The sequence below is a fragment of the Haplochromis burtoni genome, unplaced genomic scaffold, assembly GCF_018398535.1.
Source record: "Haplochromis burtoni strain Fernald_Lab_line unplaced genomic scaffold, NCSU_Asbu1 Contig_136, whole genome shotgun sequence".
Lineage (NCBI taxonomy): Eukaryota > Metazoa > Chordata > Actinopteri > Cichliformes > Cichlidae > Haplochromis > Haplochromis burtoni.
Genome location: NW_024582497.1, coordinates 214,215 through 237,605, shown reverse-complemented (window position 1 = coordinate 237,605; position 23,391 = coordinate 214,215). Strand labels below are relative to the sequence as shown.

Genomic DNA, 23,391 nt, shown 5'->3' with positions numbered 1-23,391 from the left:
GGGCAGATTTTCACATTTAATGCATTGAGTCCTGTCACTCAGATAATTAGTAAACCAGGAGACAACATGTCTAGACAGCCCCAAAGAAAGAAGCCTGTGCTTTAAAATGGCGTGATCCACCGTGTCGAAGGCTTTTGACAGGTCAATAAAGAGAGAAGCACAGTGCTGTTTTTTATCAAGAGCAACAAGTATGTCATTTATCACTTTTGTAGCAGCCGTGACAGTACTATGCTGTTTTCTGAACCCAGATTGTAGTTTTGAAAGAACTTCATTTGAGTACAAGAACTCTTTTAATTGCTCACTGACAAGAGACTCAAGGACTTTTGCCAAAACACACAAGTTTGATATTGGCCTGTAATTATTCAAAATGGCCGGGTCGCCTCCTTTTAATATTGGCGTAACAAAAGCAGACTTCCAAACAAGTGGAATTTCTTTATTTTGAATTGAAAGATTAAAAAGGATCGTAAGAGGTTGTGCAATGTAATCAGCTGCTATTTTCAGAAAATAGGGCTCTATTAAGTCTGGCCCTGGGGGTTTCCTGTGATCTAAGGCTTTAAGAGCTTTATGCACTTCCTGGACAGTAAAAGGAGAAAAGTCGAAAAGCTCCCCAATATATGTTTGGGGTACTGTACAGGGATTCATGGGGGCTGCTCCAACAGAGTTAAATAACAAACCAGTAGCTACAAAGTGCTTGTTAAAGCTGTTTAAGATCTCAGTTCTGTCATAAACTGGGACAGAATCTTTTAAAATGAATTTTGGAAGGACCTGTGATATTTTATTTATAGATAAGGACTTAATTACTTTCCAAAATTTCTGGGGGTTATTGAGGTTTTCTGTAGTAACAGATAAATAATATTCTGACTTAGCCTTCTTGATAAGTGTCGTGCATTTATTTCTTAGTTTCCTGAAGTCTAACCAGTCAGTCAGGGAATCGTTTTTCCTAGCTTTTGCCCATGCCACGTTACGCTGATGGATGGACTCTGATAATTCCGATGAGAACCAAGGGTTCTCCCGTCCCTTGACCCTAAATTTTCTGGCAGGTGCATGCTTATTTAAAATCTCCATAAAAGTTTCTTTAAAATAAGCCCAAGCCAGATGGATGTCTGGTATCAGACTCAAGTTTTCCCAATTTACCATAGACAAGTCATAATGAAACGCTTGCTCATTAAATATTTTAAAATTTCTTTTACAGATGATACGCGGTTTACATTTAGGGATTTTAGTGTTCCTACAGGTAGCAACTACACAATGATCACTTAAATCATTACAAAACACGCCTAGAGACAGAAACTTATGAGGGACATTTGTTAGAATTAGATCAATCAAAGTAGATTTGTCAGGACTCTTTATATTTGGCCTTGTAGGTAGGTTGACCAACTGGCTAAGATTAACAGAGTCACAGAAGGTTTTAAATTCATCAGAAGCTATATTCAGCCAGTCCCAGTTCAAGTCTCCGGCCATTAGAAGTTCGTTATATTTTAATTTGGACAAAAGATGCTTTAGAGATAATAAAGTTTCCTTTACAGCAGACGGTGGCCTATAGCACCCAACTACTGTTATAGAAAGAGACTTTACTATTTTAATATCCAAAGCCAAGAATTCCATTTGTTTAGGAATAGATACAGATAAAACAATGGATACTTCATATCTTGATTTAACATAGATTGCTACGCCTCCACCTTTCCTAGGCCTATCTGTGCGATAAAGATTGTATCCCATTATGTTGATGTCACCATCTGTAATAGATTTGGACAACCAAGTTTCGGAGATAATCACAATATCCGCGTTTGTCGATTTCGCCCAAATTCTGACCAAGTCCATCTTGTGTAATAAGCTGCGTACATTTAGATGAACACATTTTAACCCTGGCTGAGATTTAAAATCGGCAGGGGTCTGGACACTTTTGAATTCAGGTCCAGGATTTGGTTGCACATCTCCGGATATAAGTAAAAGTAAAACAATCATCATTAACCTTCGTTTCATATTACATTTAAAAGCATTTTCGTACTTTGCAGATGTTAACGACAAATACTGCTTTTTCTTAAGTGAAAGTGAGAGATTATACAGAACAAGGGAACCTTGTAATTTGGGTAATACTTCATATCGATTTAAGCTAGCAACCAGAGCCAGATGAATCGTTGGTGACTCCAGGTGCACTGCTACAGTTGACCTAGTGCCACTAAAATAAGTTTCACCCATACTCAGCTCATATTTTGCAGTTCTCACCCAAGGAGCACCGCAATGTCCCAAGTCCCAAACCACAAATACACACAATAAAGCTTCGATAAGTGTCCTCGTCTTCATAATGATAGCCCAGAGTCCAAATTGGGGGTGAATACAAAAGGCTCCAACCTGTTTGCTCCGAGTCCGAGCAGAGGTGGACTAAGCAATCCGAGGATCAGATGGAGGTACGTCGTAGCAGACTTCAGCCCAGCCTGTTAGCTGCGTGTCCGGACAGTATAGCAGTTTCCAGCCTGTTTACTCTGCGTCCAGGCAGTATAGCAGGCTCCTTCCTGTTAGCTCAGAGTCCGGGCGGTGTAGCAGACTCCGGCTTCGTTAGCTTCAATAATATGGACAATGTTGCCGGCTCCGGCCTGCCAGCTCCAAGTCCGGGGAATGCAGCAGGCTCCAGGCCTGATTAGCTCCGAATCTGGCCCCGACCTGCTAGCTCCAAGTCTAGTAGACGCAGTAGGCACCGGCAGGCTCCGGCCCGCCGATCCAGAGTCCAGATGGAGGCGGATACGGTAGACACAGATTTGCCTACCCAGAGTCAGTATTTAGACCAGCCCGCTTTGTCCAAAGCCCTATTTCAGTCCAGAGGGAGACGCTACAGCGAGAGTTTACGTGTCGCCATCTTGGATTCACAACTGATATATATACATACATATACATACACATATACATATACATATACACATATATATATATATATATACATACGTCAATGTGTTAGCGCGGTTAGCTCCTTAACGCGTTAGCGCCATTAATGCGGTAATTACATTAACATCATTTTAATGACATTAACGCTGACAGTACTATCAATAGATAGATAGATAGATAAAACTTAATTAAGGTAAGTTTAGACTTCAATGAAAATGTTGAAATGTTAAAAATGAAATCTTGACATTTAATGATTATTTTTAAAATGATGAAACAACCACAGAGATAAAAATCTTACTTGCAAAACTTAGTGAAGGTAACCCAAAGAACTCTGACATCTTAAATGTTGTCCCCCCCCCCGGTTGTCTACGCACCGCTACCTCCCAACTACACCACAGCGTCATAATTTCTGCCTCGTTACCACCAAGGCAATGTCAGCTCGTCTACTAGGGAACCCTAGGGCATGGTCAATATTATAAAACTGTGAAACAAGCAGGATTTCCATACACACTAGGCAGGCCGTTATGGGGAAACCCCCGACCTTTCCCAGCTACACACAAAAATGTGAAATTTCCTCAACTTTTCTCTCTTATCACCACCAAACAGCAACTGACTCCCCCCCCCCCCCCCCCCCCCCCCCCCCCCCCCCCCTTCCGTTAAATCCGGGGGGTTTTGTCCTCATGTTCAAAAGAAAAGGAAAAACATGTTATTTTCTCCATCTCTTTCCATTTCTGGTAGACTGAGTACGGGGCTTTAAGAGAAGCGAGTGGGTAGTAGATGGATAAGTGAAATTCACCTCGGCACAAATGTCTATAGCTTGAGAGAAGGCAATTTCCTCTAGCTCTAGTTCACAAGCACATTGCTGGAGTCCAAGCTTGGTTACACACTGGTGCTCCTGAAAATGTATTGTCCTACAGGTAATACCCAAAGAAATAACAGTTCCGTCTGATTTAGTGCAAATGTTTCGTTTGAGTATTGAAATCATTTCTGTTCAGACGACGGCTGCATCTGACGTTCAGAGAATAGCAACAGCACAACATAAATCTCAGCTGCTTTTTTTTAAATTTAACAACGAAAAACATTCTCCTTCATCAGCATGATTACCTTTCAAACACGAGTGGACCTACATTATCAGCTCTTTTTTTTTTTTTTTTTACAGGAGTGGACGGCTATAACATAATGACAGAATAGCGACAGAGAGCCACTTCAAAATATCCCTTCTCCCTCCCGAGCTCAGCGCCTCCTTTGATCATCAAATTGTTCTCCTGAAAATCCTCTCTGTTCTTGAATTATCTGGGCCGCTGAAGTGGAAGTTGAATTTTCTGTGGAGACCAAAGCTTCTTAAGAGAAAGGGGAGAAGCGGGGAAATAAAAAGATGTGAAAATGACACAAATTGAATAAGCGTGCCAAAAACCTATACCGCCCCGACAGGAGAAAACTTATCAAGGTCTTCAGACGTTACAGCCGAGAACCGACAAGGAGGAAAGTTTTCTTTTGTCTTTGTTCATATAGAGGGAGGAAAACAGGTACTTTGGTGTTATTACTTTCTTTCTGTGTCGTGAGGAAACACATTTAGAGTACGCACAAGCTGTATAGTGAAATAACGGCAACGTTAAAGTTGCCAGAAAATGGGTTTAAAAACAAAACCTTTTACTTAAACCCGCGCCAATACACGCAATTAACTTTTAAAGGCACACCTGTTGCTGCCCCTGGACCTTGATTAAGGTGCTAACGTGGGGCCGCTTGTCAGTTCTAGTGTAAATTGCCCGGTAACCACTGTCAGTGGCACCCTACTTAATTTGCCCAGCTTGATCACGGTTTGTTGTGGTTGCAGTTAAGTACACATTTTCATATTCATGCATATTCAAACTGATTCATCCTCTTCAGATGCAGCTGAATTCATTAGGAATGTCTCCCCGTTAGCAAGCAGGGGAGAAAAACGTGAGAAAAAACCCAACAACAACAAATGAGCACAGATTTTTTTTGAGTCCTTCATGTTAGTTAAAGCGCTGGAGCTGCACGGGTTTGTTTTCCGTTGCGTGCCGACACAACAAACGAATACGGTAGACTAAAATTAGCAAGCCAAAGCAAAAAATACACATCGTTACCCCTTATGGAGTGGAGGACAGTCCAACTCCAACTAAATACAGACAAACTAATTTGTGAAAATATCTGTAAACACATTTTCGGCCTAGTGAGAACCTACCCAAAGGCTCAACTCCTCATGCCCTGCAGTGGGAGAACCCAGCAGACGTGCTTTGATTTTATTTTTATTGTAATTTGCATGTTTGTTTATTATTGTGCATATGATTTACAGGAGGGAAAAGGCAGAGGAAAATTTAAGCGTTGGCCATTTTTGTTTACAGCCAGAGATTTTTAGTATGTACTGCCTGGTAAGAGGGAGGCTCAACAAGTTTAGAGTGAAGCAGACAGCCGCGTTCTCGCACACAGCAGCTTGAGGGAAAATCACTGTGCGCTTCCTGTTCGGAATTCAAATGACTGTGGAAGGAACCCTGTTGTATAAGTGGGGGGAAAACATCGAACCAGTCAGGCAAGCGCACAGCTGATCGAAACCAGATAGCAAACTTGCAGACAATGCAACAGCAGATTAAATCAATATTTGATTTTGAGATAGCGCTATATAGTATACTAAGATAAAACTATTAAACTACTATTTAGACATAAAAGGGATATGTTCGATGGTGTTCTTATGCAGTAGGCAGGTTGACAGGTCTGACATTCCTACCTACGGTCCAGATGCTATAAATACTCACCAGTGCACCAGCTGTGCACTGATCCACAGATGAAAGTACTCCCAAGTAAATGCAGTACTTACTCCAGGTGTTTTGGAAAACTACTTATACCTTTTTCAAAATGTTATTAATTGATATAATTCGAATATATTGTTGTAGTTTATTCACATTTACAAAATAGCACAACTACTTTCTTGCAACCAAAAGAGAAAAAATTATATTGCCTTGTGACTCCATTGAATTCTTTCACAAATGGCAACTGATTGCAGGTAGCTGCAGTCTGACTCAGACTGATTTTAACAGCTGGCTGCGTCGACAGAATGGTGAAGATTTGTAAATAACTGCAGTGCAGTTTGCAACATTTGCAATGGAGGACTTGATGCAACTAGTTGCCAACTGGTTGTATTCTGGTTGTATTCTGATTTCATGCTGATTGTATTATATAAGTGCCTTTGCTATCCTGCAGAAACTATGTCACTCTTCCTGGTGGAATTTCAGAATTTCTGTTATTAATTTGTGAAGTTCTGGCTGGACTGTCAATGTAACTATGAAGTATGATGATTATGGACTTTTGTGTATTTAGACAGCAACAGATTTGCAATTTATTACAGTTAATTGCTGTATAACAGTTTCCATATAATTACCAACTTGAAACCAGTCAATCACAAACTGATAGCAGACTGATTTGATCTTATTGCCATTTTACTGGCATCCCGACACCCTGACAGTTGCTTTGAAGACAGCAACCAAAGGCTGCAAGTGATCATGGACACGGTTCCCATCTTTAAACCAACTAACGGAGAGAGTGCGATTGCAAATTTCACAATCATAATCATTTTGTTTTTGTGGCAGTCTGCAGCATGACGTCAGTAATAATAACTCATTTTTAAAACTGAGTCATACATATAACAAGAAACTTTACAGATTCACAGATTTTCTTTCTGTCAAATCCCAAATAACACGGAGTGTGTATCTACATGTGTTTTGCTGGAACTTTAGCAACACTGTGCAATGAGAAAAAGCAGGCTGCTTCAAGAGTCTGGATGATAAAGAGATCGGTGAGAGCAGGTTAAGCAAGGTTGTGTATTTGTCAGTGAGAACTGGAGGTGAGATTTGAACTGCAGAAAGAGAGTAGAGGTCTGTGGCATAACTTCAGACTCTTTCAAGGAGCATGGAGGGGGGGAGAAAGCCTAGATTATACTCTGTGGCAGACATGGAAATGGACAGCTGGAGACATGTTGGCTGAGAAGTAATTCCCGCTTTCCTATACTAGTCCACTAGCCTGGAGCGCCCGCAAAGTTGTAAGTGCACAAAAAACAAGCAGGCACGCGGACATCCCCATGGACGCTTGCACTCATCATCTTAGGATAAAATTTCTGTCATTCAGACTTGAGTGGACCCTGGCGGATGCGGAAATTCAATTCAATTTTGTTCAATTCAGTTTTATTTATGTAGCACTGTGACAAAGTGGGTGACAACACCATTTGTCCATATTCTTAGGTAACATTCTTGTTTTGATTTAACCATATTTCATATGCAATCTGCAATAGGCAAACATCTACTATCCCGGGTTTGTTTATGTTTTGCACTTTTACAGATTATATAATATAACATCTTGGTTTAAATCAATTCCTACAAGTTTAAGTTAACATGTTATTTATTTCAACTGTTAATTTGTATTATTTAGAACCTTACCTACCTGTCTTCTAGAAACAAAAGGAAGAAATGTAGTTTTACTTCCTGCTTTATAGCTTCTGGGTTCATCTGAGGTCACAGGATGAGACCAAGTGCAGAAGGGGAAGAATTCTTGTAATTTAATAAAGTTGATTTTAGAGTGTTTATGGATAAATAGATTTAATGATGTAATATGTATTGATTACACCATAGAGTTTATGTTGCTAGTAAAGAGTAGCAGTAGAGGTTTGAATATAATCATGTTCATCTTACCTACTGAATGGAATAGTCCAGAGGAGAAATTGTTTGGTTAAGTGGACTATTTAAGCAGAACTCAGGTGTTTGAGAAGAAAGGTTCAGGTCAGTGTAGCTGTGTGCAGTTTGACCTTAATTTCCGTTGATTTAACTTCAGTTTTATTTAGCTGAACTGAGTTAATTTAGAGTTGAGTTTTTTATTGGTTTCTTTGTAAATATTGTTTGGGTCACAAAATGGTGAATAAATCACTTGCTACACTGGACAGCATCAGTCTCATGCTCTTCTTTGACCGCTTAAGTCAAGTCCTGCCACAAGCACCAAATCACAACAACAGTTGCCTCAAGGCGCTCCAGCAATACTGTTTAGAGATATGGAATAATATTTCCTCATATATGTATTTATTCATATGTAATGGATTTAATGACGTAGAGAAATACACAACCCCAAAATTATATACATTCACATATCCATTGATGAATCATCAAAGACAACTGGCTCAGATTGGTAGTAATTAGCAATAGTATCCAAACACAACATTAGCATCAAAGACTAAAACGCTTATGTTGCTTCACATTACAGTCAGCTGCTCTAGAAATAACTTGAAAGTCTTTGAGAGTCTCTACTAAGTTGTTCAGCTTGCTCCATCTCTGTCTTCCCAAAGCACATGAAGACTACCTTGTTGTTTCACTTTGCCACTGTTATTTTCACTGTCTGCTGTGTACATGCTGAAGCAATTATATGTGTAACAATAAAGATTGTAACGATTAAACATCAAACATCAAGACAGCCCCGATGAGTCCAGAAGCACTTTTGTAGGCTTTAAGAATGCTTCTATAAACCCTACAAAGTACCAGATAATGGGTCGAACATCAGCACTGACGGGGTCCGGACTCACATTTGAATGTCGGGATAAGGAAAGGAATCAAAGGCAAATCTGCTATAAAGTCCTGTAGTCTGACGCGCACTAAAAGGGTAATCTCTTCTGGCAGCAAAATTGACGAGCGGTAATTCAATCTGGATGCAAATATGCAGAATGTCCTGTTGTTGATGGTGTAGACACGGTGTGGAAGCTATGGGTTTGTCTGTGTTTTCATGATGGTTTTCAGTAATGTTGAGGAGTAAAGTGTTTTTGTGCCACTTAAGTTTACTAATTAAAATGCAATAACTTCCACTTTTTTTAAAATAACTTCTTGAAAAATGAATGAAAGTAGCATAAAGCATGTTAAAACCAATCATAATAACAGAAATCAATTAGATTAGATCAGTTAGCATTTCCTCAAACATTACTTTTAACACACTGTTACTTTTCCCCCCAAATTAAAATAAATCAATCAATAAATCAATAATAAATATATCAAAGAATAAAAAACAACTCCAGTAGGTGCAGAAGTTTCAACCCACCTGCATTGCGGTGAAGTACTCATTAGTTTTATCATAAAATGAGAGGGTGGGGCTTACGTAGATGTGACTGTCTACCTGCACTCTCAGATACTAATTGTTACAAAAAAGTATCCATTTGCAACATATTGTTGCAAATGGATACTCATTTGCAACAATATTGAACAGTGCCGTGTTTGCCTCTAGCTGACACACAACCTCAGCACCCTGCATACAGACAGCACACAGCCCCTCCCCTCACTAGCAGCTGAACACTGCTTGAAACAAACTGACACCCTCATCTTTATGAGGAATTTCCTGTTTCAACAAGACTAAAGTATTAAAACATTATCACAAACATTAACCTGGCCACCGCACACCTTGGCACATTAAGTCATCTGTTGTTATTAAGGTAGTAGGTACTACTACTGCTACTGCTACTGGGAGCTAAGCAGCAAATGTAATCAATTCCTCCCATCTGCAGAATCAATAAAGTGAATTTCACAGCATTACAAAGTTATTTGTGTTTGAAAATTGTTACACTTCTCTTAAAGTCCCTGACTGAAGCTGAGAAAAGGCTGTTTGATCAGCAGAAGAAGTACAGTGAGAAGTCACCAGACACATAAACAGGACTGTAGCTGAATACAAAAAAAGATTCTTTTTAATGTCTTAACTTCTATGAAAAATTATACTCCTGGGTGCCACTATTGAGTGTGAAATTCCAGTGTTGTGACAACCCCGGTGCACACAGAAAAGCCAACAAAGACTGCATTAGGAGGTTGGATGGATGGATGGCAGTGGCACAAGTCATAAAAGCTGCTCTGATGAGACTTGGGTTAATTTCCTGTATATTATTATCATTATTATTATTATTATTATTTTCACTCACTGTTTAATCAGATTAGACAACAAAATGTTTTAGTTGGTATTTAGGTTAAAGAATACTTCTTTTAAAACGTCATACATGTTAGAAAAGCTTTATTTTCCAACAAAGAAAGAACGGGTGAAAAGACTTCCCCTACAAAGCAAAAAAAAACCCCAGCTAGTTTATTTTTGAAAATACAAAATTTTATTGCCAACAATAAATGTGGCATACTTTGGTGTGAGACTAGGCAAAAGATTCCAAGGTAACATTTTCACATAAAAAGCCTCAGACCCTCATTAACTTATTTGGCCTTAATTAAGGGAATCATCAGCTGGTGACAATTCAGAGCTGATAAATCCTCCACACTCTTCAACTCTTGTGTTAGCACTCAACAACCACGGGCTTCTCTAAGAAACTGCAAAGCTAATTGAGGCTTCCAGGATTGGGCTAGGCTATAAAAAGATATCAAAAAGCTTCCAGCTGTCATTAGGAAATGGCAGTTGAAGGGAACTTTGGAGAGCCGCACACGATGTGGACGACCAAGAAACTTTTAGTTACACAGGTGTAGCACTGGGCTGTTTCCCCATCCAGCATCAAATAATCATTAAAAAATATTACCTGCAGAGTTGTAGCATAAACTATGAATAAAGATGAACTTACCAGTGCTTCACCCTCAGAGAGAACACGCTGCTCATCGTGGACAAGCACCACTTTAGCCTTGATTTCATCCACTGTCAAACTGCAGAGGGTACAAAATCAGGAAGCATTTTAGTATTTATCCCAATATTGGTTTTTTTGCCCAATATAATAAGTTGATTTCATCATGATCCACATAACATGTCATCAGCACAGCATTCACAAGCACCTGAGGCCCACTGAGTCACATTTCAGTCTCATTTCCTGTGGCAGGGATTCAAAGTTTGCACAAAAGAAACAAATACTAAACTTTTTGATCAGATGCACAACCAGTCAGTAACACAAACCGACTGCATTGAACCAACAATACATTTTGCGATCAAGGATGTTCTGCTCTGAGCTGAGCACTTCTCTTTCCTTTTACCCTATCGCAGTTTAAACTGCACAAAACATAAAGCAGCACACAGTGCAGTCAAAATCTCTCATGCCACCTATTATCCTACAGCATTTAGATCTTTTTTCTATGGCCATTCTTCACCGCTGGTGTCTTCCTTCCTCAGGTTTTACGTAAACCAGCACTAAACTGAATGGAGATAATGACTGCATGGCCAGGATCAATCCTAGGAGTCCATCAAAAGCGGACGTGCAGGCAAACATACAAAGCAAATAGCTTGTTCCACTACAGAGGATCAATGCTAGGGGTAAGTGCTGGAGAAAAGCAATGATCTCTCTGCATTGTCGAGCTGCACACAATGACGCCTCTAAAAAATAAAGAAATAAATAGAATTTGGTGTGAGGAAAACCGGCTTTGCCCCCAATCACTGAGGGCAGATGCAGACCTGATCTCGAGAGCAGGTGCTTTGCTAGGTTTCCCTGAGAAAGACAGTAAAAATATTGGTAACTCATACACATGCACTGATGAATCCTGACAGAGGGGAGGGGATAAAAAGCACAACCTGTTCATGGGCCTTTGGGAGGCTCCATCATGGTTCATTTCCTGAAGCAGTTGGTAGACTCTATTTATAGGCCAGCATACTGGTACCAGTTAATCCTGCACTGGGCTGCCAACTGCTTGCCAGCTGGCACAGTGGGTTGCACTTGTGTGTGGTGCTCAGGAAGGTTTGGGTTGAAATAATCGTGAGGAAGGCAAGAATCTACCTTAATGAACAAAGTGTGGGGGAATAATTTACCCCCCTATAACACAATATGAATCTGTGAGACTGCAGATATATAAACTTGAGGTGTGACCGAAACATCGGAAACACTGCATGCAAAGATATTCCACGACGTTAGCCTGCTGCGTAACTCGCAGTAACAATATTTATACAGAATTAATATTAGCATTAAGTACAAACTGTGGTGATAATCAGCGACATCTCTACCACTGACATGTTCCTTCATGCACATCAGAGCAGATTCTAAACTTTAAAGGAAAAAAAGGAAGAAAAAAAAAAAAACAGGTTGCATGAAGCAATTACTGGTGACACAAAAATGAGATTAGCTCACAGTATAAATGAGAGAACAATTATCTGTGAATCTGCATTAAAGATAATTAGCAATTCCAATCAAGTGGATTAAGAATGGGATAACATTTCGCTAAGTGTCATTTGGGACAAAGCCAAGAGCTTTTTTTTCCCCCTGCTTTGTGCACGATAAAGAGCCTGTAGTGTGCATGCTAATCTCGATCAAAGTCCCCGGCAACGTGCAAGCGTCAGGTATACCAGCAAATTTGCATTTATCATAACGGCGACTAAATCAAGCTTGACACTCGGGCATGTGAGCCGCAGAGCCACATGGGGAGGGGAGGACTGGTGATGTAGCACACAAGCGCAAAGCCTTCACCTGCTTTATTCAAATGGGCATCAGGACACGTCCTGCATCAAGATAGCCAGCTCACCGAATCCACATGCTGACAGGCTGAGACAATGGCTGGATAGAAATGAGCGACACTTGCAGATATTTCAGCTTAGTAATGTGTTTGTTTAAGCGCGAGGCGGTGCTTTGGATGGAGTGGATGGATGGAGGCAGAGCCGGGGAGGGAAGGGACTGTGGCTGGGAGGGGGTGGGTAGGAGGGCTTGAATAATGGTTTGCATCCTATCGCAGGAATGCATAAGTGGGCATATAGCGCTCTGCCAGAAAATCGCTGCACAAGCAGTTCGTCCTCGATGCGGCCATATGTTTTATAGCACTTTCAGTTTACTATGCTTGGGCCAGCTTGCTTTCCGGAAGAATATGCCCAGTTAGCTTAAGAAGTATCGATTTTTTTTTAACTTCAAGCATGTTGTGGGGAAAGTGAGGATGTGAGGGTGTGGATGGCTGTGGAGAAAAAGCATGAAGGGGGACAGGCTCATTGGATATCATGGACTCCGTTTTTCTGCAAGCCACTAGAAAAATTTACATATCTTCCCTGGCAGCAAAACGGATGCCATTCCCGTTAAAGCTGGCCGCCGTCAGACGCCGATCCTGACAGCAACTTAGTTCGTCTGTGTAGCTGCAAGGAAGGCCGGGAGATTGGAAAGCGGAGCAACAAGTGAGCCTGCTGAGACTTGAAGATTGAACAATGCAAATAAGGAGAAGAAATACTTTTTGAGGCTTGCTGGAGAATAAATAGGTGTAGGAGTTCCAGGGAATGAGATGCGTGCATTCGACTCAGACTGATGAGACTTCACTGCTCCACAAGTTAAGGTGGAACTAATGAGTGTAATCCATATTCATACTGATGTGAACACCCATTTATTTTATAGCACGAGTAATGCAAGACAGAATAAATGCGAGTGACAACCTATAGTTTTAATCCAGTGTTATGGATCTTCTTTATCATATTTCATGTTGTTTTGGTTTCACTCTGCTGCATTAGCAGAATTTCTCTTGAGGGTATCTGACATGATAATATTTCCTAAAACTCTCCGATTCAGTCTGCCGGAATTTAAAGGAACTTCTTCAACAGTATTTTTTTTTTTTTTTGTGGTTGTTATTTCGTGTTTTGTGGTACAGTTTCATTTGACTGCTAGTGGCCGGTAAATTAATGACTGGCTTTTGTCACCAATCAATTTGGAGAGAATAATGTTCAAAGACAGGCGATCATTTGTCAGGAAAAAAAGATAAAATGTAACAAACGATTTAAATTCAGCACTTAACTTTAGCTCTCTTATGCAGCTTTCATGTCCTTTCTGTAATTACAAGAAATTACTATTTCCCCAGACTTCTTGAAGGACATTCAAAGCTCTTCTTTGGATCTTGGCTTCTAGATGATCCCACACCGCTCCAAGAATGCAGTGGTCCGGGTTCTGGGGGAGGCCAATCCATGACTGATAGTGTTTCTATCCAGGTATGGTATTACTGCTTTGGCAGTGTGTTGGCAGCCATAGCGAATCAGATGCTTTCCAGATTGTCTTACAAGGTGTATCGAACTCTAACCATGCTTTTCCATGGTCATAATTTCATACATTCATACATACAAGATCCCCAACACCTATTGACAACCATTTGAACCAAATTGGAATCATCACTCCGTTAGACCTGTTACAATGGATCTTCAGTCCCGTTCTTGTGTAAACTGGCATACCCTGTTTCCCATCCTTAAGAATGGCCTTTTGGATCAGTTGAAGGGCCAGATACATCACTCACATCCTGTATCAGGTCTTTGCTGAATTTGTCCTATTTCTAAAGTCTTTATGAATAAGCCTTGAAATATTTTTCAGAACTGAGTGGTTTCTGTTATATTTCAGGCCTGTTTATAGAACAAGATAACTGGGTTTGCATTAGAAGTTAGTGACTGTAGTCGCTGCCTCCGCAGCTTCTTTTGGAAAAACCCAGAAAGTATTGCAATGGTAGTCAAACCACGACTTTACTGATAAATCGTGAGGTGTGAAAACCCATCATTAAGTGTACAGGGGAGGTCGCAGGGAGACACCACACACCATTCCAATATATCAAGTTTCTGTTTAATAGCTCTTCAGAAAGCCTGAAGAAATATTGCACAAGGTCACTTTAAACAAATTACATTAAAGTCTGGCTCCTTGGAAGCAATATATAAAGAAATAAGGGGTGGCTGAAGACTTCTGCAGAGTGCTGGATGACGACATAATATATATATATATATTTTTGTAGTATTAGATTTCTTAGCAATGAAATAATGCGACAAAAAGCCCATTCACCCTGGCAAGAGCAGAACCCAACAAGGAAAAACTATTTCAGTATAAAAACATCACTGGTAGCCTTCAAAACCTGAATCAGTGGATCTTTATTATGCAAAACTTTGCCTGCGTAATCAACAAAGTATTAATAGAATATGGTTCTACCTTGGGGGTGGGGTTAGCATTATAAGGCTGACACTTCATACGCATATGAGTGCACCCATATGGAAAAGATATATATAAATCTTATAAAGTTTGTATCTGTCTTGTGTGAAACTTGTATGAAAAGCATACAAGAGTAAAAACAGATATAAGATCCCTTGAAAAATTATATAATGAAACGTGTATGTTTTGGATACTTACTAAAACAATGTATGAAAGTAATGAGAAAGTGGCCACTTTCATGAGCAATCACATATAAGTTTTTACTATTTCTTTTCCATATGGGCAGGTTTCTGGACTCACTAGAATGGGCAGCACTGGCCAGAGCATGAAAACAAAAACAGGACTCAAAAGAGTCTGAATACAAGTTATTTACCTGCCATCTTTATTGGTGTCCAATAAATGGAAAATGCTGGTAACGGAGCTGTTCTGATGTCTGATGAGACCTAAAAAATAAAATAAAATAAAAAAATCACGTGTTACTGTAGAATTAAGTGATTGTTTAAATAGCAACCACTTCCATCTGAATGCAAACTGAGAGGCAGGAATGAAGAAAAGGATGGAGCTGGATTTAAAAAATATGGGGGGGGGGGGCAATCAGGCAATGAGTCAGTCACGCTGTGCAAGAACATTTGGTTTCCCTGTAGGAAAAGAAAAAAGCATGGCAGAGTCCAGAATGCAATCAGGAGGCTTTGTGCTGTAACGGCTGGTATGACAGTGATTTCCCTCTTCTCCATTCATGTACACAGGCAGATGAAAAGGAGACGCAAAAACTTCCTCAACCCTCTTTTTCCAGCGAGCATGTGACCCCAACCGATTCATTCTGTGAATCCGCATTCACTGCGAGTGGAAAGGAGAGGAAGTTCTCTTATGTTCAGCACTGAGCATCTCCCGTGTCATCGGCAGAGCAGAGAATGTACGAGGGGTAAACTGATTGGCCCCTAAGTCTGGGGAAAAACACTTTACATAATGCTAATTGCACATCCGCCGCAATTATCTTTCTGTACTAATTACAGAAAAGCTCATTTTGAAATTACCATTTCTTCCCAGTGTACAGTAAAGCAACTGTGTTAAGTGTGTGATCCAGGGGGGTTTAAAAAATGATCCCTTTTCTCAAACCCATCTTTGCCAAAATAAATCCATATTTATTAAGGCATGCTGTTTCTGGGATTAAAAGTTTTAAAAGATGCTAGATCCTACGCCACTCCTTGACACCCGAAACATGACCGGGAGCTGCAAACGTCTACGGAGAAGCCAGATTCCCGTCACCCCACCCTCTGTTTGTTGACTGTATTCAACCCCGGGAGTTAAACAAGATTTGCTAATATTCTCCTGCAATACACACAGCATCTGTCATATTAGTGGCTTATTCCTTTGTTTGAACAGCACTCTATTCCCAACCTAATGCTTGACATTCTCAACCCATCCTCTGGCCGCTCTGTCTCGCAAGAAAAAAAAAAAAAGCGAGCGCACTAAAGGAGCAAGAGAAATGGTCTCATCCCTCGCTCTACTGCAGAGCCATAGCTATGAAAAACAACCATAAGGAGGATGGATGGAGACGAAGGCAGGGGAAGAAAAAAGATAGAGTGGATGCAGGGGATTGGAGGGCAGTGGGTGGGGTGGGGGTTGGTTGGCAAAAGGTAAGAGGAAGAGTCGAGAGGAATGGGGAAAATAAAAGGAGAGAGGAGGAGAGAGAACAAACAAAAAAAAAAGAAAAATTGGGGAAAGAGGTTCAACACATTGGCTCTTTAGGCCGACGGCACATATAGGGGACTATGTTTACTAATGGACACCATCAGTCATCCACCCATGTTGCTCGGGCAATATCACGGCACACTCGTAAAATAAAAGAGAGGCACAAAGAGAACAGAGGGAAATGGAACATATCAGCGGGAGACTGCAGATCTACGCCTAGCCTACAGACCATGTTATCCACACAGAGCTTTGTTATTGTAGGCTCGCACTGCACTCCAAGGCTAAGAAAACACACATTGTCCTGTCTTTTATATACCATAGGCAAGATTTCCAAGAAGGGAAATTACAGTATATGTATGAAAAAAAAAATACTTTGAAATGGAAATAGATCAAACGCTGCAGGTAGAATCTTTTTTTGTTTTTGCTTTATCGATGGGATGACAAGACTGGAAATACTGATTGAAACCTGAAAATAAATATTTGAACCTAAACGGTGCGTTTAACGGTGAGCATCAGAATGAAAAAATGAAAAAACACTGCAGCACAATGAGAGCGTTGCAGTGTACAAAATCAATATCTTACTCATTAGAGTTTGCTCATAAATTCATCAAGGTTGTGATTACAGTTGCTGAGCTAATTGCCTTATTCCCAGAACTCTTTTCAAGGTTCCCACATGGCTGTGAGTGATTTTTCCAGGAAATTTTTTAACAACCTGAAACTGATATGACACGCAGGTTTTACAAATGAGATAAATGATTGTGCTGCAAGGAAGCTCGGGTATTCGTAACTCGAAAAATCAACTATTAAATTACAAGGTACAATTAATAAAGATGAAAGAATAAAACTAGTCTACATTCTCTGTGGAGAGCTTAGCAGAGCTACCATCACTCAGTCCTGCTTTAGGACTAAATTACCACAAAAATACTTTAAAGATATATCAAATTTAATGGAATTTCAGAGTGAAGCTCTGTTTTCAGTTTGGGCTATTGCTGCTTGACTGAAAATGTCAAGCCTTATGGGACCTTCTGAACTCTTTTATGTTTGACACTGTTTGTTTTGCTCTACAAGGACAATCAAGCGTTTCCTTATCTGGAGAGGAGACGTATAAGCGGGGATATGAAGCGCTCTGTTAGAGTTCAGAACAAGAAGACAATGCCTGCTGCAACACGTGTTATTGCATTATTTCAAGAAGACATAAGTTTTATAAAGTCTACAGTCAGGTAGACAAGATTTTTTGTTATTTTCCTTTGTGCAAATCATGTTTTATTAGAAATAAATATCAAGAACCTGTAGCCTTTTGAATTCATAATGGACCCTGGTTTCCAGAGAATAGGATATAATAGTACAGCCAGTGTTTATGACTGGATCTGGTCCATATAGGTTAGCTCAGGGGAACTACTCGAATCCTCAGAGGCAAGATAGCAGACACTCTAAGTGCTTAGTACATCCTTCATATACAAAGATACAGACATTCTCTATATTAATATATTCCAATAATACATATTTTGTTGGATTCAGTTAATCTCTTCCTATTCTAACCTACTATTAGCATTTACATGTGAATGCACATTAAAGACAGGGAAGCGTAATCACTATGGCTAACGGGCTTATAGTCTATTTCTCCTTCAAACAATTTTTATACAGAGATTTCCTTACATATACAGTACTGTGCAAAACTCTTGAGCGACACCCAATTTCTTTATATTTTGCTTGGAAAATGAGAAAAAGAGTACATCAGTTTATTCAAATATGTACAAACACACATGGAAATACAGTATCTAAACCAAAAACAGAGTTTGTGAAATTCTAACAAGCAAATACTAGTCCTACATTTCCTCATACTTCATACAATAAGCCAAGTTTATGGCTAGCAGTTCTTTAGGAATGATGCTGTTAAAAAAATTAGTTAGTTTTTTTTTTTACTGTTTTTTACTACAACTTACTGCATTTTTCAGAAATTCAACTAAAGAAATGTGAACAAATAATGAGGTTTTTGACGAGATGTTGGTAACAAAGTGCCTGAAGATACAATTTACATTTGGTTCTTTGATGAGTTGTCTGCTATGTGTCGACACGACACTGGTTTATCCCTTGAGTTAGGTGCCTTTTTTAATCCTTCAGTGATTCATAAATCTGTAAAGCTTTAAAAGACCTTCGTAAAGTCAAAACAACTGTTTCTCGAGGAAACTTCAATAAAAATAACAGGAAATTAAAATACAAAGAAATGAGAGGTGGCTCAAGACTTTTACACAGCACTCTATCTGCAAGTCAAAGTCCACTTTAAATAAATCGAATAAAGAATACTGAATCCCATCTTTATTTGATGCCTTCAGGAATAAAGACAATAAGCTTGCATCACACACATACAGTGGGGCAAAAAAGTATTTAGTCAGCCACCGATTGTGCAAGTTCCCCCACTTAAAATGATGACAGAGGTCAGTAATTTGCACCAGAGGTACACTTCAACTGTGAGAGACAGAATGTGAAAAAAAAATCCATGAATCCACATGGTAGGATTTGTAAAGAATTTATTCGTAAATCAGGGTGGAAAATAAGTATTTGGTCAATAACAAAAATACAACTCAATACTTTGTAACATAACCTTTGTTGGCAATAACAGAGGTCAAACGTTTACTATAGGTCTTTACCAGGTTTGCACACACAGTAGCTGGTATTTTGGCCCATTCCTCCATGCAGATCTTCTCGAGAGCAGTGATGTTTTGGGGCTGTCGCCGAACAACACGGACTTTCAACTCCCGCCACAGATTTTCTATGGGGTTGAGGTCTGGAGACTGGCTAGGCCACTCCAGGACTTTCAAATGCTTCTTACGGAGCCACTCCTTTGTTGCCCGGGCGGTGTGTTTTGGATCATTGTCATGTTGGAAGACCCAGCCTCGTTTCATCTTCAAAGTTCTCACTGATGGAAGGAGGTTTTGGCTCAAAATCTCACGATACATGGCCCCATTCATTCTGTCCTTAACACGGATCAGTCGTCCTGTCCCCTTGGCAGAAAAACAGCCCCATAGCATGATGTTTCCACCCCCATGCTTCACAGTAGGTATGGTGTTCTTGGGATGCAACTCAGTATTCTTCTTCCTCCAAACACGACGAGTTGAGTTTATACCAAAAAGTTCTACTTTGGTTTCATCTGACCACATGACATTCTCCCAATCCTCTGCTGTATCATCCATGTGCTCTCTGGCAAACTTCAGACGGGCCTGGACATGCACTGGCTTCAGCAGCGGAACACGTCTGGCACTGCGGGATTTGATTCCCTGCCGTTGTAGTGTGTTACTGATGGTGACCTTTGTTACTTTGGTCCCAGCTCTCTGCAGGTCATTCACCAGGTCCCCCCGTGTGGTTCTGGGATCTTTGCTCACCGTTCTCATGATCATTTTGACCCCACGGGATGAGATCTTGCGTGGAGCCCCAGATCGAGGGAGATTATCAGTGGTCTTGTATGTCTTCCATTTTCTGATGATTGCTCCCACAGTTGATTTTTTCACACCAAGCTGCTTGCCTATTGTAGATTCACTCTTCCCAGTCTGGTGCAGGTCTACAATACTTTTCCTGGTGTCCTTCGAAAGCTCTTTGGTCTTGGCCATGGCGGAGTTTGGAGTCTGACTGTTTGAGGCTGTGGACAGGTGTCTTTTATACAGATGATGAGTTCAAACAGGTGCCATTCATACAGGTAACGAGTGGGGGACAGAAAAGCTTCTTACAGAAGACGTTACAGGTCTGTGAGAGCCAGAGATTTTCCTTGTTTGAGGTGACCAAATACTTATTTTCCACCCTGATTTACGAATAAATTCTTTACAAATCCTACCATGTGGATTCATGGATTTTTTTTTCACATTCTGTCTCTCACAGTTGAAGTGTACCTCTGGTGCAAATTACTGACCTCTGTCATCATTTTAAGTGGGGGAACTTGCACAATCGGTGGCTGACTAAATACTTTTTTGCCCCACTGTATATTAAGTAATCCAAAGTATTCAGAATACGTTACTCTCATTGAGTAACGTAACGGAATACGTTACAAAATACATTTTGGGGCATGTAATCTGTAATCTGTAGTGGAATACATTTTAAAAGTAACCTTCCCAACACTGTATACTATGTTCATGTTAAGCAGATATGGTAGAGGCGATAATATTTTGGATAAAGCAGCAAACTTTTTTTTTTTTAATTCAACATTTACACCATCCTAACTTCTCTGAAAACAATCCTAACACTCTATTTTAGTTATAAGATGCAAAACTGTAAGTAGCTTTGGATGTTTGCCTCTTACAAAGATCACTTTCGTTGCTCCAGATTGACGAAATGTGGAAGAGCAATTTTGAAAAAACAAAACGACATTGAATTGGTTGAATTAAAAAAAAAAAAAAAAAAAAGTTAAATAAACTGAAGAAATAACTGTTAGATAAAGTGATTATTAAAATTATCCGTGTTACAAAAGTTTGGGTCGTCCTTATGTTCATGGCAGCTGTACAAATCGCTGTAAAAAATAGCTACGCTTGTTGAACACATTATGTGTATTTTTTTTTAAGATGTATTTAGCAACTAATGTATTCAGGTACGCCCACACATCAAACATCTGAGTCGACTCTGTTTCAATATAATTATAAAGTGGGTTGAACTGCGTGGTCCAGAATATTTTCCCCATTTGGAGTTTTACTGTTTACAACCAAAATGTATGAGTGTACTTTTTAAATATAACCAGCCTTTGATGAACTCTTTGAATTACATGTGGAAAATGTGTGTGGTGTGCTATAACGACAGCAAAATAAGCCTATTTAGCCGCCTTGGCATTCTGCAATCTCTGTATTCATGCTACAGGCCATCCACAACTGCACACGAGCAGAATGGAAGTGGTTTGCAAAGCGGTCTGCTAGAGAAATCAGGTCAACCATTGGATTACCAATGAACTTGAGGAAATCCCCTCAAACTATGGATGAACTTCAAGTCTGCGTAGCTTTGCATTACTGGATGTACAGTAAAAGAGAAAAACTAGCACGAGTCGTACACTGTGCCTCTATATGATGGAGTTAATATCAAGCAAACATCATTAAACAGGGAGGAGACCTCGACGTGAACCCAAGGCTTATCATGGATGCCATTAAGACGGAAAGAAAACAACCGCACACGATCAGCGTCCTTTCTCATTAGCTGGGAATAACAAAGTCTTTGCTATTCAGTGAGGATTTACTCCTGATTTCCCAACATGCTCGGCAAAATGGGAAAAAAAAGGAAAATCAAGCCCACTGCTTTGCTAAAAGAAGAGCACTGAGTAACCCAGCTGTGTCTATGAACAAGCATATTCCTAATAAAAATGGGACATATGTGAAGGTTGGACTCATTGACTGAGTTTTAGTTCCTTAACAAACTAACTTGATAATTTAAAAGAAGGAAAATAGCAAATGCATGGTGCTTGTTTAGAATCTAATAAACGCATGAACTATATACCACACATATCGAAATCAATACGACTTAGAATGTTGTCCTGTCACGTCTGAGACCCGCAAAAAGTCCTGCAATATTTCTTTCACTGTATCGCACACAATGTGCCACAAGAAACTAATTTTCTTTGAGGGTACAAATAACCTGGCCCTTTAAAACTTCTCAATAACTGCGCGTGAAGCCCTGGAGACACGTTTGAGCGACAGGCGCTGTAAAGGGAGAGACTGTTAAGTTCTACTTTGCAGGCTCAGCTGGTTGTTCTTCTGGCTTTTCATTCTTATTTTGACTCATGCGACTGACAGGTCAGAAATGGAAAGACAAGATATTCGTGGAAAAAAAGTGTGTCTCGTTGTGATGTTTCTATATTTGTTTGTAACTCAATGCGTGTCCTCACGAGTACAACGTTAAAAGGTCGTTTAAGGCAATTGTTTTATCGAATGTTTCTTGCAACTCAAATGTATAATTAAGGTAACTAACTGAAGAGGCTTTCTTAATTATTATTTCACAACTGTGACACTATTGACAAACATGCTGCAGTGACAGTGACATAAAAGAAAATGTGGTAATTTAGTTCATTATGTTTTGCAATTTTCCTGTAGACCTGAGATTAACCCTATGTAATGAAAATGTGTTTGTAAAAGTAACAATTGTAAAAACAAAACAATGAGTAATAATGATTTAATTTGAAACTGGAGTAAAACTGGTGACCCTTAAATTACATCCTAGAGTTTGTTTGTTTGTTTTTTTGTTGTTTTTAAAGGCAGGTGGTTCCTGAAATTATGTTTTAGCCAAATCATAGCCATCAAGTTATAGATCAGTAGTGCAAATTACAAAGTGAAGGCCATCACACACGGAGCCTGTTGGAAAAACATGACAGGAAATTCTGGATTTTTCAGATCCAAACTTGTTGTGTAACATATATACATGCCAAAATGTTGTATTTTTTGCAAAAATTTGTCTTCAAGAAACCCTCTGTGAAAGAAATGAAGTCTGCACCAAGCGATGATGAGCTAGTCCTTTGACTGGTCAGATCTGTTTATCCAGATCTGATCATTTGTAAAAAGCGAGCTTGGTTCGAAAGAATAAATGTCGCAAATTTGTCATGTGAATTACATAGTTGGTGTGACCGTCTGCATTAAGAATTTACAGAATTTACATATCCGGTGTTTAAAGGCCTTAACTCATTATACAAATACTATCATGATATTCCATAATAATAACAATTATACTGCGATACAGTAATCCTGCAGTACGACGCTACAACATCTGAAAAATGCCTCTAAAAAAGGAGAAAATAGAGCTGGTTGCATGCATTGTCCTAACTGTCCTCCATGAGTTCCTTCTTCTTTAGCCCGAGTTGTTTAACTTCTGTTCACTTACACTCATTCATTTAATAAGCACCACCTCAATGAGTCATAATGCAGTGATTCAAGGAGTTTAACTGCTGTGGGAATCCATCTAGAGCACCTGCAATCTTTAAATAAAGATATCAGGATTTG

The 23,391-nt window shown here is 39.7% G+C and overlaps 1 protein-coding gene across 2 annotated transcripts in view; it reads right to left on the bottom strand.

Moving 5' to 3' along the window:
* The window catches only part of LOC102290923 (glucosidase 2 subunit beta), a 168,156-nt gene that overhangs the window by 129,652 nt on the left and 15,113 nt on the right, over positions 1–23,391 (bottom strand). For both annotated transcript variants that reach the window (XM_042224373.1, XM_005930881.2), the window contains exons 7-8: positions 15,117–15,186; positions 10,466–10,544 (exon numbers count right to left, since the gene is read on the bottom strand). In XM_042224373.1, the coding sequence (XP_042080307.1) occupies positions 10,466–10,544; positions 15,117–15,186 (149 nt within the window). The remainder of the gene's footprint in view (positions 1–10,465; positions 10,545–15,116; positions 15,187–23,391) is intronic.